General features: G+C 39.4%; 1 protein-coding gene across 2 annotated transcripts; it reads right to left on the minus strand.

Moving 5' to 3' along the window:
- Positions 1 to 292: 292 nt before the first annotated feature.
- ca8 (carbonic anhydrase VIII) lies at positions 293 to 20982 on the minus strand. 2 transcript variants are annotated; one of them, XR_013936290.1, is made up of 9 exons: positions 20851 to 20982; positions 15029 to 15220; positions 14656 to 14780; positions 12196 to 12291; positions 10681 to 10743; positions 10519 to 10567; positions 9894 to 10006; positions 4599 to 4795; positions 293 to 1867 (listed from the first exon to the last, which is right to left on the minus strand). XR_013936290.1 is itself a non-coding variant. In XM_080487331.1 (8 exons), the coding sequence occupies exons 1-8, from the start codon at positions 20924 to 20926 to the stop codon at positions 4661 to 4663; spliced, it is 849 nt and encodes a 282-aa protein (XP_080343457.1). In that variant the 5' UTR covers positions 20927 to 20982; the 3' UTR covers positions 4541 to 4660. The 2 variants fall into 2 exon arrangements, 1 of the variants encoding a protein (XP_080343457.1); XM_080487331.1 differs by lacking the exon at positions 293 to 1867 and having other exon boundaries at positions 4541 to 4795.
- Between the last annotated feature and the right edge of the window lie 1883 nt (positions 20983 to 22865).

Here is a 22865-nt window from a genome sequence, read left to right on the forward strand (position 1 = left end):
GGCAGAAAGCAAGACATTTGATGACAACACATGACTGCAGTAACAATCTGAGTGCTTAAAAGATTAAATAAATCAAATATCAGCTTTTATCATCTTGATACCTGAACAATCACATTTTAATAAATCTCACTGAATCTGGTTTCAACTATTTGAACAGAGTTTGATTTACTTGGACAAACCTCACTAAGGTGCACTAATATGTTAATTTTCAAACTCTACTCAATAAAAACTGATTTAAAAAAAAACAAAGGTCAAATAGCAAATAATGATGGATAACACCAGTACAGCAGCTCTGGGGTGTTTTAGTCAGTCAGCGTTGTAGTTTATTGTTGGTTTACAGTAACAGTCATCACAGTCACAGGTTGTCACACACAGAACTGTTAAAAATTGAACACATTCAAACTTACAAATAAAACCAGTGCTTGAAACTGTGCTGCTTTCTACAATGATGTAAAAGGCGTGGAGGGGGCAGAGTGGCTGTTCGTGGTTCGGTGGTGACGGTATTAAAGCTGCAGACTGCGGGAAAACATCGAGCATGAGATTCTATAGTGGGGAAAAAAGCATCCAGACTCATACTGTCTGGACGATAACTGTGAACATTAATTCAAATGATGATACAGATGAGAAAAAGATGCATCTTTAGTTCCTGCAGCTGCTCAGTTTGATTATTTGTAAATATTTGAGTGAGTTTAGTTTTCAGGCCGTTAACTATCTGCAGTACAGCCCAGGTTTTGACATTGTTCATGAGTACCTGGGCAGTGGAATAGATCCTGCTTCCCTCGGGGAAAAATAAAGGCGTCAAAAAGTTTCCCACCTGGAAACGTGGGAGTTCCAAGAAACAGGTCAAATATCTTTCAACACGGCAGCAGTTTACTGCACAAATATATCCTGTTCATTTCATTAGTGCTCATTCTCATAGACATGAATTTTGCACTCGTGACTTCGGGGAAACGGATATCGTATAAAGCGTCATTGCTAAATGTTAACACCCGAAAATAGAGTGCAGGCTGAAACACAGATGTGTACAAATGTGTGAAAAACACATTTTTCCATTACCTACGAGTGTGATGGGGAACTGGGGAATTTTTTTTTTTCTGTTCTTGTACAGCAGTAACGTCTGCTGGAGGCGGCCGCATGGCAGTAAACTGGAAAATGTCAGCATCCAAACTGATTATTATCCCAGTTCCCAGCTGTAGCAACTCAGAATTATCCTGTGTGTGTGCGTGTGTTAAATTATTATTATATATTTGCACGTCCTAGTGAATATACTTTCTACACATTTTTCCATATGATTGACTGGAAACATTCGAGATATTAGAGAGAAGTCCTTCTCAACACGTTGCTGGATTGATGTTATTGTGATTTTGTGCGTAATGTTTATGTGGATTTCTTTCGCCGGCGTCTTTGAACAATTGATTTTGAAATACTGAGTTGAAGAGAACGTTAGTGAAATGTTAGTGAGTGGTTGTGATGATTATCGGGAGAAGTCTTTTTTTTCAGTGTGTGTGTGTATGTGTGTGTGTGTGTGTGTGTGTGTGTGTGTGTGTGTGTGTATACATAAATTTACAGTCTAAATCTCATGATTTCAAAGCCTCAGGTGTACAAATATGTTGTGAAAACAGAATGTGTGTTTGAAGTTTTTCAGTGTTGTGGTTGTGGTTCACACTTCCTTTTGTTCTGACAGCAGAGATCAGCAACAGTGAGGCCTTGTACACACACACAAACACACACACACACACGCACACACGCACACACGCACACACAGGCGGTGAAGGTGTGCGATCAATAGCTTCTTTGTCGTCCACCTTCAGTCTGCCACCATCAACAGCTCCTCTCTCCATGTTCACTCTTTTCTCTTTCTTCTCTCCTGTGAAGAAAAAGAAATATGGATCCGATCAGGAGACAAGACAAAGTGAAACCAGATGTGCCCCCAGGACTGCCTGAATAAAAAAAACTGAAAGGTTGAGAGTATAGAGTTCTGCGCTTGATTCTGAATTCACAGTTTCACATCTCTAATACCAGCATCAGAATAAATAAAAAAATAATAATAATAAAATGTTACAAAACTGCTCAGGTTTCTGAGAAAAAAGGTTTTGGTGCTGCTTGATAAGATGAGATGAGGTTTTCCTCTCCAAACATATCTTTAATAGTAATGCTGACAACTTCACAATAACTGACACTTAAAGTTAAACAGAGAGAGAGAGAGAGAGAGAGAGAGAGAGAGAGAGAGAGAGAGAAACAACCACAGCAGTTGATATTATGTTGGCATGTGAGCAGAGAGTCCACCCTGGTTACAGGTTACCAGTCCATCACAGGCCAAACACAGAGAAAACCTCACACCAGCTCCAGCTCACCGGTGTTTGGACTGTGGGAGGAAACGTGGTGAGAAAAAATTCAAACCGGGGATCCTGTCGCTGTGATGCAAGAGCGTTTACTGCTACATCAGCTGGAGGGACTCGAGTGGATCTAAACCTCCATCACAGTGCTGATACAGAAAAAACAACCCGCGGAAGTCACCTCCCGAGCTTTTCTTTAGAATGTGGGTAGACAAAGGTACACACCTCCACACACAAAGTCCAGACAGAAAACCTCAGAACCTGGGGTTTAAGACTGATTTGATCTACGTCCATCTCAGTGGACCGTGAGACGTGTGGTGTACGCATGCAGTCTGGTCTAAAAGTTTAAAGTGTCCCGAGAAGAACATTACTACTATTGTCCATTCACAAAGAAGTCACCTTCAAAGGTCAAAGACAAGAGCACAGGTGAAGAGTGTTTTCATTCATGGGCTTTCCTTTCCTCTAGAGTTAACACTCCTGGCTTTGTCTGTTACACTGTTTTCTTCTTTTTACATCCAGCATGATTAAAATGTGCCGACGTGTGTTAATTATTGTATTCATTTAAGCAATAGTCGTTTATTGGTACATGATGAAACCTGGGCTCAGAATGTCAGCTGGTGCTGCTTCCTAGTTTGTGATTAAATTCCTGTACACCACCGTATCAATAGGATCTTCATTAAAAAAAAAAAATAAATAAATAAAAATAATGTTATTACAAGAGCTTTGGACGACATGGAACTTCTACTCTGCCTTTCTCTACCTCGTACCTCGCTCACAAGTCTTCTTCTCTCGGGTGTCCGTTTACACTCCGCACAATAGACCTCTGTTGTTTCTCCCCTCATCCCTCCCTCTCTGTCATCCCACTGGCATTCTCACCTCCCCTCAACACAGCACTCCTCCACCTCCATCTTTCAGCGGCCTTCTTTCATCGCTCTGTGCCTCCACTCTCATCTCGCTGGCCTTTAAACACAAACTAAGTGGGGAGTCAGTTCACAGGGTTATTAAAACGATGTCAGGAGAGACTTGAGCAACAACTACAAAAAAGAAACCTCTGTTCAGACGAGGTTCAGATGAAGTGTTCACAGTTTGGACGTTCACTGCTTGGTGTCCTCTTAAACGTTGGATTTATAGAAATGATTCATTTCAACGACAAATGATTCAGCTGACTGACTGCTTTAGCCATTACTGTTACATCCAGTTACACTCAACGTTTGAAGACACGCTGATGACAAATCCTTTATTACGGTGAAAAGTCTGACTAATCTTTTCTTCTTCTAATCACTTCCAAAACTCCTTCTTTGTTCTTGACTGCTGCGGAGCTAAATCTGGGATCCCTTCACACGCTTGTGCTGTATATAGGCTACTCTCTGAATAGCAGCTGAACTGGGTTAGTTCTTCCCGGGCCTGATCCGCTCCACTGTGGTTTCAGAGGACCCAAATACCACAGGGAAAGAGTGCCGACTTCCATTTAAAGCCGGTCCCCTGTGAGGAAAACTGCTGAAGTGACTAAAAATTCAGAGCACACGTGCTTGGAGCGAGTGCCAGCCAGTTTGTTTCACCTCTGTTTATACTTACCAGTGCTGCACAAATAGTATTCGGTTATTAAAAAAAAAAAAAAAAAAAAAAAAAAAAAAAGAGCTTCGAATGAATAATGTGCCAAGTCACAATCACAGACCGTAGGAGAGCCAGAGTCACCTCATCCTGCACTTTCCTCCAGCTTCACAGAGCACTTCAGTGATCTTCGGGCCATGGCTTTGGTGTTGTGGTGGCAGATTTAAAGTCTCACAACTGACAGCGAGCAGCTGTCTGCCGCACCCACTGTGCACCATGCAACTGTAGCCACGTCAGCTTTAAAAAGACCTTGAAAGTTTGCCTTGAGGGATTCTAGTGGGCGTGGGCTCCCACATTTTACTCCCTCAGTCATATCCTGTTAAAGGAGTGGGCAGAATTCAAAAGATGATAAAGAATGATGCTGCGGTGTGTAGCCAATGGTTTTACTGTGTCTATCATTCAGGACAAAAGTTCTGTGTATTTAAAATCTGTGTGGAACTGAGAATATGTGTGCGATTTTTGTTTCGTTTTGTTTTGAGTTCATCAGCAATATACTCCATGGTACCAAAATTGTTCTGTGTGTACGGGAAGGGTTTCAAAACTCCATCAAAAATATACAGAATATGTGTAGTTCATTGGTTTTCAGTCCTTTTTTTTCTAATAATCATCTTTCCACATAGGCAGGTTTTCATCCACCATTACCAGCCTTACCTCCTCTCATCGTAACTGTAGGTCCCAAAGTCTTTTTCTGACCGTGGACATGGAGGTGAGAGTCACTGGAACGCGGCGCGAACCGTCCGGTCACTGAGCGGCTGGGTGGGACGGAAGTTGTCCCCCAGTATGCCATCATTCCCTTCTGGCAGCTCTGCCCCTTTGACGTGGGACCGTAGCCTCCGAAACTCTTCGATCTGCAGAAATGGAAGAAGAAAGAGTCAACAGGAGACAGAACTCAGGTCTCAGGACTCCAAACAGTATGAGACTATTTTAGTTATTGATAATAGTAATGACAGGAAGAGCTGAGCTGGTCAAAGATTAATTTTACCAGGCAAGTGGCCATATTTGGGAATGTTTTTTTCTCTTTTTTTCTTTCACATTGATGATAATCCAACAAATTGAACGGTTTAAATATGTGTTGCTTCTGGTATGTTTTCTTTTCTTGCTTTAGAAAAGACACTTCACACGATCCATGCATTTAAACAAAAGAAAATATAATAAAAAAGACCATGAAAAGCTTTGAACAAATAAATCTTGACTAAAAACTGTTTAAAAAATAATACATTGTGTAACAAAGAAGGTATTTAATTGCTTTTCAACCAATTCGCTCCTCTGTGAATGGCATGTTAGAGTGATTTTTCGGACTTTAAAGTTTTGAAATGTAATTGGAAAACACCCTGGAGTGGGGTATTTTAATGAGTACCCAAACTGGCTTGTTGAGTGTGGAGTCTGCTGAGTTGTGACGATTTAATTTCTTTGAGGGTGTTACACAAATAGATTCTTTGTCCGAACTATCGATGTGCAACGTAATAGTAATACTTAGTAGTCTAGGAATAGTAATACCTAAAGTTAGTGCAAATTCTGCTGACTGCAAGCAAAAACGCTGTCACAAGGACAAGGTTTAAACCCTCTCCACCTACTGTTGATGAAGGGATAGACATCATAATACATGTGATGAAAAGACTGTTATTTCATTTGTACAGAATTTGAACAAAACAGACTGAGTAGGTAAAAACCTACGAAGCCATTTTACTTGATTTGAATGTCAAGACCTGTTTAAATATTGACTTTATCCTTTAGTCAGCTCTGTATCTTATTCATATTTTATGTAAAAACTTTTTTTTTTTCCTTTTTGCCTTTCCAGCGATCATCCCATGGTTGTTGTACACAGTTCACATTGATGTTCTTGATTCATGGAAGAGTTCAGTTGTAACCCACAGATGTACTGCAAACCACATCTCCATTAATGTTTTGCAATGAGCGCTCAAATGTACATGACATTGCAAAAAAGAGAGTATTGTATTTAAAACGATGCTTCTCCTAGATAAAGTTATAAAAGAAGAATAGAACTAGATAATAGTTATAACATAGTTAAAGAATCACATCAGAAGACAGATTACTGTGATATAAGTATCCAGAATCTTTTAAGACTTGAAACATTTGCATTACTCTGACAGTTTACGTAATAAAGTTTTAGTTGCAGAGAAAGAAAAACATGCCAGCAGAACTGGGCCCCATGTGGATTCCTTTGTTATTTTACAAGGTAAAGCCATACATTGACATAGTAACCAATCATGATTTTATTTCACAAGCACAATTAGTGACCTTCGAAATCATGGCAGATGGAAGAAGAAGAAAAAACAGCCGGTATTTACTCATCGCTGAACACGAGGTTATGAAAGATGTGGTTTGTTACGCAAAACAGCCTCAAGGATCCAAAACGAGACTTCCTGCTTGTGTATAAAATGCAGCCACTCCAGATGTTATCGCTTCTTCACACAGGTAGTGTACAGAGTCTGGCCACGCCGGCCAAAACAAACACAACAGTTCCTGTGCCGTCTTCTGCGTGATGCAGGATTTATAGCGCACTGTCAAAGTGCAGAGCCGGTCGGCATAGCAACCGTTGTTTGGCGTTTGCGTGCACATATTCGCTGTGCACACACATTTTCAATCTTGCACAGTCAATAACAGCCGGATGTTTGGAGTGTGTATTCAAGGTGAGCAGGACCTGCTGTTTTAACATACTTGCGCTGCTGCAGACAAAACCCCTGCAGTTCTCAGGGGTGGCTGGTGACATGCATGTTTTTGGATTGTGGAAGACAGGGTGATTAAATCCATTCACCTATTTTTTGTCTTGAAGTTGGTTTCCCACTGGAAGTCCGAGCGCTCTCTGACATGCTATGAGTGGGAAGCAGATTTTGACACTTGGAGCCTTCATACATTTTGCCTACCTTTGTCTTGATATACTTTATGATGGATACTGTGAAACTGCATGCCACTTGACCAAGTGTTTTTAATCAGTTTTGAAAAAGCTACTGTTTGCACATAATCGTACAAACAGTGTCCAACGCTAAAATAAGTGTTATATAAATGTTGATGAGATATTGTGGAGATTTATGGACTTCTACTTTTTGTCTTCTACTGTTAGATTCTTTACAGACTATCTACAGACCAATTGTGATGGAATGTATAGAATGATGCAGTTGAAGGTTACGCAATCTTCTGTCCATACTTTATTGTTCTGCTTCAGGGAAATTCAACTTCGTCTCGCATTTCAATCGGGTTTGAGATTTTAGAATTTGATGGGTCCGAGAAGATTTCATGATTTTTTTAGTGGATTGTGGTTTTCTTGAGTTTGAGGTTTAGCTGTTCAAAGGAAACGGTTCCAAACATCTTCTAACCTTTGAGACAGTGTCTATTACTTAAAGCGACAGTGAAAGTGATGTAAAGTGATCTAAAATAAATCATTTTACTGTGATGTAAACAACACACACACACACACACACACACACACACACACACACACACACACACACACACACACACACACACACACACACACACACACACTCACACACACACCAGTGGCGATTCAGCTGCCCTGTAAGGCACTCGACCTTGAGGTTCAGCATCTTTCCCAAGGACACGTTGACACATGAACAAGCACCACCGGCCACCTGGGCCACAGATTATTTGTCCGGGACTGAGTGTCCCAGCAAGTCCAGCACAAGGACGGATCATATAAGTCCAGGAGAAGTGCAAGTACCTCAAATATGTTCTGCCACAGGATCTGTAAGTGGCTTTATAACTGCTGGGGTCAAAGTGCATGCAATTACAGTGAGAAAGAGACTGCACACATGGGGCCTACATACAAAGTATGAGAGAAATGCACTAATTGCTTCAGTTTAACCCCTTCAATACTAGATTTGCTGACGTGTTTCTGCCACTTCAAGCCTTAAACTTCAGGGGGGTGTGGGTGACCATTATCATCGAAAGTCATGATAAAGTCTTCTGGTGCCCACAAAACATGAGTTCTGGCACTAAGTCCTGAGCCGGGTGTGTTTTTAATGGTCTTAAAGATGTTTGAGTGAAACTCCCTCTCAAGTGAATATAAAATATCATCACACCATTTTTCTTTTTCATTTTTCTGAGCGATGGTCAGAGAAACGTTTCTCCTTTGACTTCTACAATCTAATTGAACATATCCATCATTAAATCGTTATGAATCTTCAAACCAAATTTGAAAAAAATTTAAATAAATCCCTGAAGAAGTTAAATAAACTTTATGGCATTTATTGTGAATCTATCCTACTGTCACGCACTTTGCCAGATGAAATCAACAAACCTTTCAACAAACCGCCCTTTGCTTTATATCTTCCCTGTTTTGTCCTTTTGTAAGTCACTCCACCTTTTCCGGACGTTGCTCGCGGCAGCAGGACAAGCAGGAGTCATTCTTGGAGTTAACGTTTCAAAGGGTCAGCAGGTCAGACGGCAGCGAGCATGAAAGACTCCCATAAATGTCAAGCGGATGCCAACGTCAACTTTTACAACCGGCTGCTGGGGGAGAGCTGTGATTCAGGTGAGCACTGAATAAAAGTTTATATCTATAAAAGGCAGTGCATCAGACGTATTGATTGTAAGTGGGTGTAAATATCTTCTTGTAAGCGAAGCAGTCCTGCGTGATATAGAAGCTTTCTGACTGTATACATGACCAGGATGGGCTGCACAGCTTCAACGTGGACACAACGGTGTTGAAGTACGAGAAAGAAATTTGTGTTGTCGCCATGATTAGTAACTCACATCAGTTTTTTTGGTCTCTATTATTAAATTGAAGAGTCATAAGCTCTCTTGCACAAGAAAAACCATAAAGAAATAAGGTTGCGGCCATCGACTTTGGTCAAAATGGAAATGAATGACACTTCCAAAACTTCATGAAAGTGTAACTGACGTGTTAATGAACGTCAACATTTGTGAACTGAAAATCCCCTTCTCAGAGTTTCACCAGGCATTATTATTGCTTTCATTTCACGTAATATTGACTTTTCCTTCAACTCGACATGAAACACATTCCTCAAAGGTTTGCTTTTGTCAGGTAACTGTAAACTGTGATCACTCTAATCCAGAGAATCCTTTAAGCGACACGGAGGCCTTTAAACGATGCTGTTTAATCCTCGTCTGCATATTCTAAATGTTGCCCCACTTCAGTGCACCTGAACATAATGAATACTTCATCACAAAACTCTGCGTTAAGCCTGGTAATCACAATCAGATGTGTTGGAGAAGAGGGACGTTAGAAAACAGAAATGTGGCCCGTCAGGACCAAGATGCAGCAAGATACACCATCAATGACACGTCGCTGTGTTTGGTTGGATTAAGTTGGATTTGGTATTAAGTGTTAGGGAAACAATGTCTTTGTCTGAATGTTAGGCACTCAGAGAAATATATATGAGCATGCATGAGGAGACAAGTTGTTGACTTTATTTTCCTACTTTAAGCTCAATTAATTTACATAACCACTGATTGAGAGATCTGATTGACTAAATTGTGTGTGTTTTTATAACCGCAAAACATGTGATGAGCCTCTTGCTTTTTTTTTTTTTTTTGTGTGGTATCATTAGGTCCTGCCTCAACCAGCTGTGCTTCACTACTGCCCCCCCCCCCCCCCCCCCAAAAAAAACCCCCACTGTGCATGGAGCATCACATGGTGACTTTACATGGCAAACATGTCGAAATATTCTCTCCGATCTGATCATAATTTCAATTGGAAAGGGGCTGAACTGATTATACAGAAATGTTTAAATTGTCAAGTTCATTTTAAGGCTGAGGTAAATAAATGAAATATTATTTGACATTTTGAGTAATCCCAGAACATTTCATTCAAATTCGATCGTCATATCGTTAACAAGAGAAGAAAAGTTCATCTCAATGTTTGATAGCAGGTCAAATTAAAAAGGTCTTCATGAAAGAAGTCATCCACGAGGCTCGTTATAATAAATCAGGATTATTTCTTACCTGTAGCTGCGAGATAGTGAGAGGGTAGCGGTACAGAATCCAGGTCACATTTTCACTACAAGGCGGCGTGGTCAGAGATCCTTCATACACCCAGTAGTCTCTCAGTAAAGGGTCTGATGGCACAATTATCACCAAAAGAAATATCAAACCCCAAATATATCTCCATATAGTGAGACAGTGTTATTGTTTTATCATCATGGAAAAGGACACTTTCAATAAAATTTCACTTTGTTTGTGCTGTTTTTGATGGTGCGTGTGTGTGTGTGTGTGTGTGTGTGTGTGTGTGTGTGTGTGTGTGTGTGTGTGTGTGTGTGTGTGTGTGTGTGTGTGTGTGTGTGTGTGTGTGTATGTGTGCGTGTGTGCATGTGTATGTGTGTGTGTGTGTGTGTGCAGCCTTCTCGCATCTTTTCATAAATGCTTAAAGACAACACTGCTCTCTGGTGGTACTGATCATTAAGATAAAGGGAGGAGGTGGGGTGGAGAGATGGCTCAGGGAAGAAGGGGAAGATTCCCCGTCTCAGCCTAAAAGACGTTGTTGCTCTCTTTATCTGTGACTGGTGTGTAGTCATGACCATGCGCAAAGTGAAACGTTATTCTTTTACTAACCAGGCTGTTTTCTACCTACCAGGTAACAGAGTGTTGGGGTTGAAACAGGGGATTATCTTGTTCTTCCCCTGATAGAAATGCAGCAAGACAAAGACAATTAATCTCTTCAAGTATTCAGTTAATTCATCCATCATTTGAAACTCATGCCATCTGTTCTGAGCTTGAATGTTTTGGCTCTCACCTTGTATTGTAGGTCTTGTAGAACTTCAGTGATGGCCTTCAGACCCAAATGCTCTTTACCAACCTGAGGAAAACAGCAAAGGTGCTTTAGGTTTTCGAGAGGGATTTGTATGTGTTTCAGGCTTAAAACAAAATACCCCAATCACAAAGATTTATCCTTGATCTTGTACTTAGTGTTTATGGTGACCTGCCATTACAGTTACACCGTCTTTGTTTCACACGAACAGCATCATAAGATAATGTAATCTACAGTTATGTTCCTGTCTGTGTTACAGGATGTAAACAGGAAACAGAAACAAGACATGCTTCTGAAAACAGGACATATGACACAGACAGTGTTACCAAATCAGAAAGGTTTGGGGTCAAAATAAGAAAAAAAATTGGGCAAAAAACCCCTGTTTCATTGCTGGGCGTGTTTTCTTCAGCTGGTATGACTCAGATCTCATCAGAGCCAGGACATTTCTCTGAGGTGTGATTAAAAGAACAACATAAAAGTATAGCATTCAATAAGTTTACCAGTAGAAAATCTGACAATTATCTTTTTTAAGGTCATCAGGGGAATTTCACAGGAATGTATCAAAGCGTATTTTCCTGTATGTCTCATAATGAATACTCAAGTTGGTTCAAGATAATCAGGAATTAACCTGTTCATCCGTTTAGAAAAACAACTTGCACAATGAGAGGAAGGAAAACCTCACAAAGATTGATAAAGTGCTGAAACAGTGTTAAACATGTGGGCCATGAAGGAGACAGTACAGACATAGCCTATCAAAATATTACTCAACTCAAATTAACAATAAGGCTGTATGATAAACTGGTTTGATGTAACATTACTGAATGTTAGAATATATTGAATAGGTTTGATTTGTTGTCAGCTTGTAGTCAATTCTCGATAAAGACCAAATGATAAAATGCTGAAATATTAAAAAAAATGTTTTACTTGTGGTTGCATAATTGTATTAAACTTAGTCTTTTGGCCAGATTTACCCTATAATGTTACAACTGAAACACATTATCAGCACATTCACAGTCTTTTTTTTTTTTTTTTAAATCTCGCTCCAGTAAATATCCTTACTCTTTTATTTCCCCTGTACCATAATATTTCTGGATGAATTACTTTATGTAATTGTGTCTGTTTTCAGAAGCCACAATCTGCGTTCTGCATTGTGCATGTGTGTGTTTCCCTTGAGCCATGTCATTTATTTTACAAAGTAAATGAATTAAACAAAGACACATATAGTATGTTTAATATAATATATATATATTTATTTATTTTCGGGGGGGGGTTGTACCTTTTTACTTTTGTTACAGCTGCTGAAGACTTTTATTAGAACTATGCGTGTGCAGTTTTCAAAGACCGTATTGTAAATCCTCATAAAATATCAATATGAATTGGGAATTTGGGTCATGGATGCCAGTTCATATACATATAGTATGAATCTCAGTAGTCAAAATTGCGGGGGGAAAAAAAGCTATTTATATCTGGCTATTTTTCCAGCTTTTTGCGGATGCTCACCTGCACAAAAAGGGCTATTATGAGGACTCCATTCTTCTTGCCCAGAGCATCCTCCAGAGTGTTGAAGAGAGTGCTGTTCCAGTGAATCAGATGGAGCTGCACTCAGACAGACAAAGGCAATGCAAGCTGTGACTGAGAGGCCATTGTTGTAAACAGGTGTCAGGGAGCACTAGTAAGTCAGAGAGCGAGGGACCACCAGCTGGTCATGACTGAGGAGTTTCTAAAAAGGCACTTAGAAACCAAATGGGAAGAGTGCACAGCTTTTACATTTCTGTGAGTGTGTGTTTTATTTATGAAAACACACAAAATACTTCTGCAAATGAGCATTAGATTGTGAAAAATGTGAAATATCACCATATTTTCAAATGATGTCTTCTCAAGTCCACCATACTGATAAAAACCATGTTTGATGTTATTTATGCTATCATTTCCAGATTTCCCAAACAAATGGTTCAGTTATTAAAGAGACACAACTCAGTGATTTACAGAAAGATTTTTACATGATTAAAACGGATGCTGTTGGGTTGAAAACAGGAAGTGAACAGTCTGAAGCTTTGTGTACGCAACTACTGACCTTTTTCTTACCTTTTCTGGAGCATGCATAGCAAAGTAAATCAAGACTCTGCGGTCTTCCATCTACTAAAATAAAACCTCCCCGCACCAAAAAGAAAACAAAAAAAAAAACCTGACCATTGAGTGAAATTTTAGCTTTGACCTTAAAGGCTATCTAAATGTCAGATCTTTGGACATGCTGTCTTGGCCTTTAGAGTCACAGCATTTGGACGTAAGGACAGTTAGAGCTCTCTCATATCCGTAGGATGCCGGGATTAACTCAATAGTTCAGGTTAACAGGCCTTATCAGAAGCAAGTATATCTGTATCTTCATTTGCTTGTTTACACAAATATGTAACCATGCAAGATTGCCATTTGGTTTCATCAATCTGTAAGAATCCCCATGATAGGTTTAGATTATAGTTGGTTATATAATGGCTCTCATTATACTGTATCTACGTGCAGTGTTTAACCTTCATTTGTACACGCTGTAAAAACCATTGATAAGAGATATGAGTTGTGCTCATTGAGAAATCTTTATGACAAATAACATGAAACATACATTTAGCCATGATTCAGAATAGTTTCTCGCTGTATATTCTCAGTAAATGAAAGAAGATGCCAGATGAGGAAGATGATTTTTTTTTCCATGTTTGTTCTGGTTGATGAATTAAAGTTACAAAGGTGAATTTTTTTTTAGTTTAACTCTTTAAGAAGCATTTCAAATGTTCAATCCTTGAGGATTATGCAAGATTTTGTGTCAGTTTAAAGTCAATAGAAATTAAAATAGATATATCCTCTATTTATATGTAATGAAATATGTGAGAATGTGCAAAACTGATAAAAACAACAAAATACATATTTTGTAAATTACTTGCTTTCTAAATGGAATGCATTTGTATTGGCTCATACAATCCTGTTACTATACACTACAAAGTACTACTGCCACAATATAGTACAATATAATGTGTTACTTGCAGACTTTCAGTTGAATGCATTGTTGCAGATTGCACTGATTCTTAAGATGCTTCGCCGAAGAACAGGAATCATTATGTTACTATTGGAAGTGGGAAGTAAATCTATTATGTCTATTCTTAGGAAGCCACTTTCATCCAACAGACAGTGTAGCAAGTCACACTAGGACAGGGGTGTCAAACATGAGGCCCAGGGCACGGGTCAAAACAGACCGGCCAAAGTGTCCATTCCAGCCCATGGGATGACTTTGTAACGCGTAAAGGTTACAAAGAAAGCAAAATGTATTTCCTGGGGATTGCACTTGGTTAGTAAGAGTACCGGTCATAACAACACTGAGACCTGAGCTGAGAGACCAGCAGCATCACTGGTGAATTCACATTAACGCCAGAGCCATTCTATAGAGGTGAATAAGTGAAATCTGTATGCTGAAGCTGCGAAAAGGCAGGAAATGGAGGGCATGATTTTAAAATATATCACCGTGTTTTGTACCGGAAGAAATCATTAAATGGCATAATGTTGAAATTGCACACACTTTTCCTTAAAATGTCATATTGTTCAGGATTTCTATTTCATCAAATGCTGACTTTTTTATAATGCTCTCGTACCTCTTTGTACAAAAACTAAGGAACACATTCAGGGATATTGAAAAATAGTAGTGCCAATCATTTCAGTGGTCAACCATTCAACATCGCTGTTAGCTGTGTGTGGCCCTCGAACCAAAACCAGTGAGAGTGTTATTATAAAAACTATATTTTTCTGCACGCAGCTCGAAACGTCAACGGTGTTTTTTAAATTAAAGAGGAAAACCTAGTATTAAGCTACAGTGTTATTTGAAGAAGGGCAAATTACATTGCCAGCAGTCTGAACACATGAGTACTATCTGCTTTATGCTTTTTTTTTTTTTATGTGGGTGTACATGTTTGCAATATCTACCTCCATGGGAAACGCCTTGAAGTTGACAGTGTGTTCTGATCCCCTCTGGTTTTCTTTTCCCCAGTGGAATCGAACCTCGTGAAGCTCGTATTCATGATCGCTGGGCAACGGACCACCAGTGACGACTGGCAAAGTCACAGGGAATTGTTGTGAAGCACATCCAGAAAGCAGAAGATTACACTCACAGTAAAAGAGACAGTAAGATGCCTTCTGAAGAACGATTCATGGCGTCAATGTTTTTCACACCTTCGTCACTCATCACCAAAGCTTAATGACTGACATCAAAAAAGTAAACATCCGTGCTCTTATCTCAGCATGTCTTGAGTCAACACGTTGTATGTACTAACGGGACGACATGTGTGCCGGGAGTCACCTGACTTGGACTTGAGAAGGATGCGCACAGTGTGTCCCTCGTTGATGACCTCACAGTCTCGACACACCACGTAGTTTGGAGATAACCCCACATCCAGAAGTGACGGGTCGTACTGGGCCTCCCTGGAGTTTAGATTGATGGGGGACTGGTACTCCCCATTGGCTGCTGGGAAATGGAGTCCCCACTCTACGCCTGCATGAGAAAGCAGGCACAGAAGACACACGTTACATGAAGGATATTTTCAAGTCAGTGCTGTAGAATATAAGGTTGGACCTCTGGTGTTTGTCCAGTGCACATGTTTTGATCGGGCAGAGCAGAAAAAGCCCAGGTATAGGTATTATTAGTCTGCACATCACCTCAAGAGTTCAATCTACGGGTTTAAGTCTCATAGTTAAGATTGCGATGCTGAATTACCTTTGGTTACTGGCCAAGTCTAAGCGGCATATTCTAATGACTTCCTGTAGCAATCGCTTCCAGTAAAATGTCACCAGCTGACAAGACCATCATCAACACTGCAGGTCACACACACTAAATATCGCCGGTAATCTTCTGGTAACAAGTTGAACTGTTTTGTTTTGAACCGAAAGTCATAAGTAACATTGGATAACCTTCATTGTGAGGTAAATCTGTCATTATTTCTGCCAGTATAGCAGGAAAATGTTCTCTGATAATGTTTGTAAATACTTTCCTTCAATCCTCGAGAAACCTGTAACCATGTCACAATCAAAAATGTAAGAATTACCAGCATCGGAATAATTCTGGCAATTCTGAATGTAATAAAGCTGATAATGTAATAATTGCAAATAGTTAAAAAAAAATGTCAAACTTTACAACTGTGTTTGTGAATAAGAAGACTATCCCATCCAGTAAGGCTATTTTTTATTGGCAAACCGCACAAAACCTGCCAAAAAGAAGCTTTCACCTCCAAGAAATTCAACCCTATTTGGTGTATCATTACATTATTTGTTGCAGTATTGACATTTTGAAAGAATTCTTTTAAATCATCCTTCAATCATGTCAAACATGTAGCTTACAATATTGGATTTAATATCTTATTACAATGTTGGCAAGTTATTACATTATTGGTTCTCGTAAATTGAAAAAGGCCAGTATTGCAGTTTTGGTCATAATTACATTATTCCACACCTGATGCTGCACACTACATTCTTCATCACACAGGCTGCTAGTTAATAAAGTTAATGAAACTCCAAAATAATTCCGAATGCCGCGATGCCTCTGATTGAACCTGATGATATTGCATTTTTCACCCACTTTTATACACCTGCAATATTTTGGATATGGCACATCAAAATGTATACCGTGAGTAGGATTCGTTTAATTTCAGTGCGTTAGAAATCATGCATGCGAATCAGTATGCAACACATCAAGATAGTGAGGATATAAAAAAGCGTACAGTTTAATTTTGAAGTGTCACGCTGTGTCTCGTTTTAGGCTCTTGGACTTTCTCTCATCCTGTGTTTCACCTGCGCATGACTGATTGCCTTCCACCATTGCTTGTTCCACGCTTTCCGAGTTCCGCACGGAACGTTCTGCTCGGAACGTTCCGCCTGCGCTACTACACAGCTTCCACTTTTCCCTGTTCCTCAAAAAGAGAGCTCATCTCTCTGAATGAATGAATGAATGAATTAATGAATAAATGGTTTATTTATGGTTATAATTGATACCGTAGAAAATACGATCACCAACAAATACTGTTCATTTTAACTGACAAAGAAGCCAGAGGTTTAGTTATGCAGATCCGATTAATTCTGTGCAATAACCTAGAACCTGTGCAACTTATAAACAAAACCCAAAACAACAAAAACACAGAAGAAGAATCTAAAGGACATAAAACATTGTGATATTCCCTTTCCCTCGTCATCAGTCGGAATTGTAACCCTTAATTATTCTAGTGCATTCCACTGGTGCATTCCACAGTTATGTTATGTTATGTTATGTTATAGAATAGAATAGAATAGAATAGAATAGAATAGAATAGAAGTATATTTTATTAATCCCAGAGGGAAATTATTAGAAGCATTACTCCACACAAAATAGAACACAATAAATAGAATAGAAGGTAAATATCAATATGACAGAATTCAAATTTGATAAGTAATATTAAACCTTAATATATACATGGACATAAACACAACAAACACTATTTACAAGAGGAGTTATAGTCTTATTACAACAGGAAGGAACTATCTCCTGTGACGTTCTGTAGTGTACTTGGGTGATATTAGTCTGCTGCTGAAGGTGTTTAACTCCCAGGACAGAAACCAGAAACTGTTGTGATGGACCTGAGGTTTTCACAAAAGTCATTTATGTGATTTTACTCAATTAAAGAAATTCCCCACAAAACAAATGTGCCATGAATAACACCATAAATGTTGAGAAAGTTGTTTGCAATGAGAAATATATTTTCTAACACTACATTCATCAAATTCTAGGGGAACATTTTAAGTTTTAATATCTATAATCAGTATACAGCCATCCAGGAGTGACACACATGAAAAAACAGCCCTTTCAAAAAAAAAAAAAAAAGCTGTGTAAACTAAGATTTGGGTCAGCATTAGTTTTCATAAGAGTTGATGTAAGTTGGAAATAAATGCAAGTTGAAGTAACGTCTCTGAGGTAGTGGAAACAGGATTGTGTTGGGGGAAAAAAAACGTATGTCTTAGGAGGACAATAAAACTGGACTGGTTATAATTGCCTTGCAGTCTTTCCCTCCCTTTTCCATCCCTTCATCCCTTCATTGTTTGTGGAAAAGCCTGTGAACGAGGTTTCTTGCCTGATAGAGACAATGAGAGCGTTGCTGCTCGCAGGGAAAGCAGTTTAAAGAGCTTTCAAATTCAAGCGGGTTGTGGTCGCACAAAGAGGGTCAGTCAGCGCTAACTGGGACAGGTGATCCGTGAAGTCTTATGTACGCATGTGTGAGAAGGACTGAGATTCTAACAGGATGTATTCAGAGACAGAAACATGATTGTTATCGACTTCCTGCGTTGATAGAGAGTAAAAGGATATAGCAACTAGAAAGTCCAGATTCATTGAGTTTTCAGCTGAACTCACTCGTACTGCAAGAACAGTGCAGAATGTGCATTATCTTAATTTTGCATGAAAAAGAGGGGAAGAAACTTGCTTATGGAAAATCCAATACAGCTCAGTAGCTCCCACAAAAATGAACCCAGCTCCTCACAGTTCTTCACACTGGCAGACTATTCACTTCTTCCCCAAAAAAGGGTTGGGGGAGCCGTCACATTCCCTCTTTCCTCAGCAACTAAAACCCTGACAACAGTTTACTAAAAGCTGTGAGTGTCACCGCAGCGAGACAACCACGGTTGAAGAGACTGTGCAGAATTCTAATAGCGTACGTGCATGTGAGGGGGTGAGGACATCCGATTTGGTTGGTTCGATAGATTATAGTCAGGATTTGTTTGAACTGATGTTGTAATTGTTTTCAGTCGTGTTGTTTCAGCTATCTTGATCAAGTATTTGATTTTTCAAGTTGTTGCAGCTTCAAGACAAAAATTACTTTTGGTATAAAAGCTTGTTCACATTCTGGATGCAAAAATGGTTGTGTGAGAATATCCTTTGGCTCATCAGAGTGAAATGACCAACTATTGAAAAACACAATATGTTTTTTGGCTCAGATGTAAGTGTTCACTGCTTTCGAAGTACATCTTCTGGTATGAGAGCAGTACATGCTGGTACATCTGTGTTTATGATGCCTCAACTCAATGAAAATACGAGTAAAATTTAATAAAAGTTAGCTTTACCAAAGCTGTTCTAATCAAATCAATGTGTTGTACATGTCAAAGTGCTGAATATTGTAAGCGCACACTCTCTTAACTTGACTTACACGTCAAAAGTTCTTGAATCGAATGACGTAATTACACCTATAGAGGTCTAGACGTGTATTCTCACATCTTTATTCCCAAAATGCATCTGCTTTAGGAGCCTTGTCGCTTTTCTTGGGTTACAAGTTGAGATTTCCACATACAGTCACATGTCCTTTACTGAATTGTACAGAAGACCCATCGGTTTCGAAAGATTGATAGGTTCTGGTGCATTTTCTTCTGACAATTCCAGACTCTTTCATTTCGCTTCCACTCTTTATATCAGAGATAACCGAATGTTTACCAGCCTTGGGATTCTGTGTGGCGATTCTCGTCGTGTGTCATTGTCGTTGTTGTCCACAGAACATAAATCATGTAATACCATCGTTATGCATAGTGTCCAGTGTTTGTGTCTCATCACAAGTACTCCAATATGAAGTCTCATAAAAATAAAAAAAAATAAAAAAGATAGCATGACTGTTGTTACAGATTCTCATGCAGAACACATCAAAATTAAATGGAGATGCTGTTAGTAGGTTTTAAATGGTCTCTTTTTGAATTTGCTGATATTTAACAACTGATGTATTTTAATGCAAACATTTTTTACTTACCTGTCACTGCAAGATTGTAATATTGGAGGTGTCAGTATTCTCGTTATCATTGTGTATTTATATTGATGAATACTTTGAACTCTTCCAATATCACGAGTGTCCTGAATGAGATCATCTTATCTTACCTGTACATTTTTTTCTGAACACTTGAGTGTGTCAAGAGGTCAAATTTAAACATATTACCTCCATGTTCCAGTGTATCACGTCACTTTATGGTAAGATTAATCTTAAGACAAGAGGTTCCCATCGGACACTGATAGTACAAACAAGCCGTATACTAACTTTATAGTGATGCGTACAATGGGTTTCACACTCTTTATTATACTTACAGAAAGAATTGTACAGTTCAATATGACAGTGCATCCCTCGATGCTCAGTAAAGGCAGCATAAGCAAAAAAAGACAGAGAAAACATCACAACTCATCGTCACATGACCGTTTGTGCTCAATGCGTATATCATCTTAAAGGATTGACGAAAGCATGCGAGTGGCACCGAGGAAGAGTGGGCGTGGAAAACAAATGAAAAGCTTAATTTGGTTCGATGACAGTTGGCTCCAGGTGATCCTCATCACAAAGGGTGAACAGTGTCATGTTTCCCAACTTGTTTAGGTCAAAATGCAACGGCTGACTTCATGGTGGGTTTAAAGGGCGTCCTCACCACACAAAGATTATCTTCCCGGTCACTGGGAGTACCACAGTATCAGTGGCTTTGTTAGATCTGCGCTCAGGACAGAACAAATAGTTTCAAGACACTCACGGTGGAAGAAACATCAAGCAGTTTCATTTGAATTCCCCTGCTGACCTCTTTGTTCGCTCCTTTAATGCTTTCATTTGGAGGATCACCGGCTCACAAAGTGGCTTTGTCATGTTGCCCGTCAAAGAAAAGAAAGGTTCAGGATCGCACGCATTATTCACACAGATTTCTATTAGTATCCATCAGTTATTAACGGTACAAATTTTTTTTTTTAAATATTTAAAAAATAAAATATTTGCAAGTAAATGATCCAACTCAATGCATGAATTATATATCAAATTTGCACCAATGAATTTGTCCACCTTTGAGTATATATAGAAAGGTCACACAATCTGAACTAAAACAAGTTGGGTATGAACGTCGGGCCTCTGTTTGTTTTTCCGTTCTGTAAAGCAATCTGTAAGAGAGAAGGTTGTCACGCGCACCTTCACTTGTGCAGCTTGTTATGTTACTTTCTTACAGTGTACTGACACAAACAGGGTTTTGGAGTTCATGACAACACTGTGAAACTCTACACTCCGTGCGTAAAAGTTGAGGATTCAGACCCGTCTGGACCCTCCCATGACCACATCAGTAAATCATTGCATCCTTTAAACAAACCAATGAAAACCAGCCTACCTTCCTCGTAGCCCCAGTCCAGCTCATCTTTCCCCGGGATGTAATCCCCGGACTCTTCATTCACGTTGTCGGCCATGGTGTGTGTCAGCCTGCTCACTGTACAAAGAAGTCTGTCCTCTGGGTGCACTCCTAGTCACTCAGACACAAACTAAAGTCTGCTGAATGGATTCCCAGTCTGACAAACTCCTCTTTATATATATATATATATATATATATATATATCTTCCCCTTCTTTCTGTCTTCTCACCCTTCTTACCTTTCCTCCAGCTCTTATCTTCTTAGAGCAACTAAGTGATGTGTGAGCTGCCCACAACCTCTCTGTGTTTCTCCTTTCTGTTGCTCCACCTCTCTCTCTCTCTCTCTCTCTCTCTCTCTCTCTCTCTCTCTCTACTCTTATCTCTCCTTCCCTTCCTTTCCGTCTTCCTCTCTTTCTCGCTTTTATTTTTTCTGCAGACTGCAGGTGTGCTCCCTCACTCTGCTTTTCTCCCACATAATAACAGATCATATTTTCTCCTCCACCGCCCTTCCATCTGGACTCCCTGTGTCTGTAATTCAGCGTAAACTGTAGACTGTTTCAGATTTGATGTTTTTTTATTTGTGTTATAAGGTTAATGTCAGTCAATTGCAGTTTGAATTGTGTGTTTGTTCTTTGAACTCCTTTGCTGTTGTGGGTCCCTCGGAGGTGCTTTTGTGTTTGTGTGTGTTGGACTGCGAGCAGGAAGGTCATGCTGGTGTTTGTGCTGGAGGCCACAGATCCACCCTTGGGTGAAGGAAACAGCAGTGGTTGAGAAAATAGGCAGAGAGCAGCGGGACGGAGAAAGTGAAAGGCCAAACTGTTCTCAAACCTTGATGATTTCAAGATGGATGAAAAAAAAAAAAAAAGAGAGCGAACTATTAAACACAAAGAAGTTCCCTTACTGGCAGAACCTCGGTGTAGTCCCGGAGCAGTTTCAGGCATAACAGGCGACATATGAAGGACTTCTTTTATGTTCTTGGCTTTCCATCAATATGATGGTGCAAAATATAAAAATTAACTTCTTAAATGGAATCCATCCATATTCTACTGTTGCGGCTTCATTCGACAAAGAGTGCTGAAGCTGATCCCAGTTGACTATGGGCAAAGGCAGGTTGCATTCAGGACAAGTCCATCAACACCTACATGCTACTTAGAGTCACCAGATAACCTCAGTTGTATGTACTGAACTCGAAATGCCCCCAACAAACCCAAACATGCACAAGGAGAACATACAAACTCCACAAAGAAAGTCTTCTAAACTCTCAAAATGAGGATATTCCCAGGATAAGGCGAGAGTGTCCAATACAAAACCCTTACTTTTTACATTTCACATAATTATTGCTCCCATCAGATGAACAGTCATCCATGTTGCACCGCCTTGTTGAAATGTCTTCTACATGCCAGCTTGAAGAGCCTGAATGACGATCACATTTGCTGTGCATGCCACTGTGATCACGTTACACAGGTTAGTTTTTGTAACCTTGACCTGGACAGACAAGGATTCCTGAATCCCTGAACATCTTCTGAAGTTTTACTGTGAAACTGGGCTAAACCAGCTGCAACTTTGCATACAAACAGTCAGTCACCCTGGGTGCATACAGTATGTTGCTAGAAAGTAATAGTTGATATTTGGAACATTGCTTTTTCTTTGTTTTCTTTTAGTTTCAACTTTTGGCTTTTAATCATGATGCCTTTTCTATTTGACAGCAGAGAGTCTTTACATACTTGCAGATTTGTTATTGTTCACGTTTGGTTGGATGTGCAATAACATACTCTGATGTCTTAACATGTTTGGATAGGTAAACTAAAGTTGAGTTTTAAACAGATTTACTACTAGAAGTTTCATGCGAGAATAAAACAACTAATCCTCATCAAATAGACTGATAGGTAACAGCCAAATTTCAAACTGTGATACTTTCAGCTTGAAAATAGAGTTGCTGGTTGAACTGAGTAGGAAAATGAAATAGAGGAATAGAAATCTCATTAATTTTTTAAAGTG

The sequence above is a fragment of the Lipophrys pholis genome (genome assembly GCF_963383615.2).
Source record: "Lipophrys pholis genome assembly, chromosome: 1".
NCBI lineage: Eukaryota > Metazoa > Chordata > Actinopteri > Blenniiformes > Blenniidae > Lipophrys > Lipophrys pholis.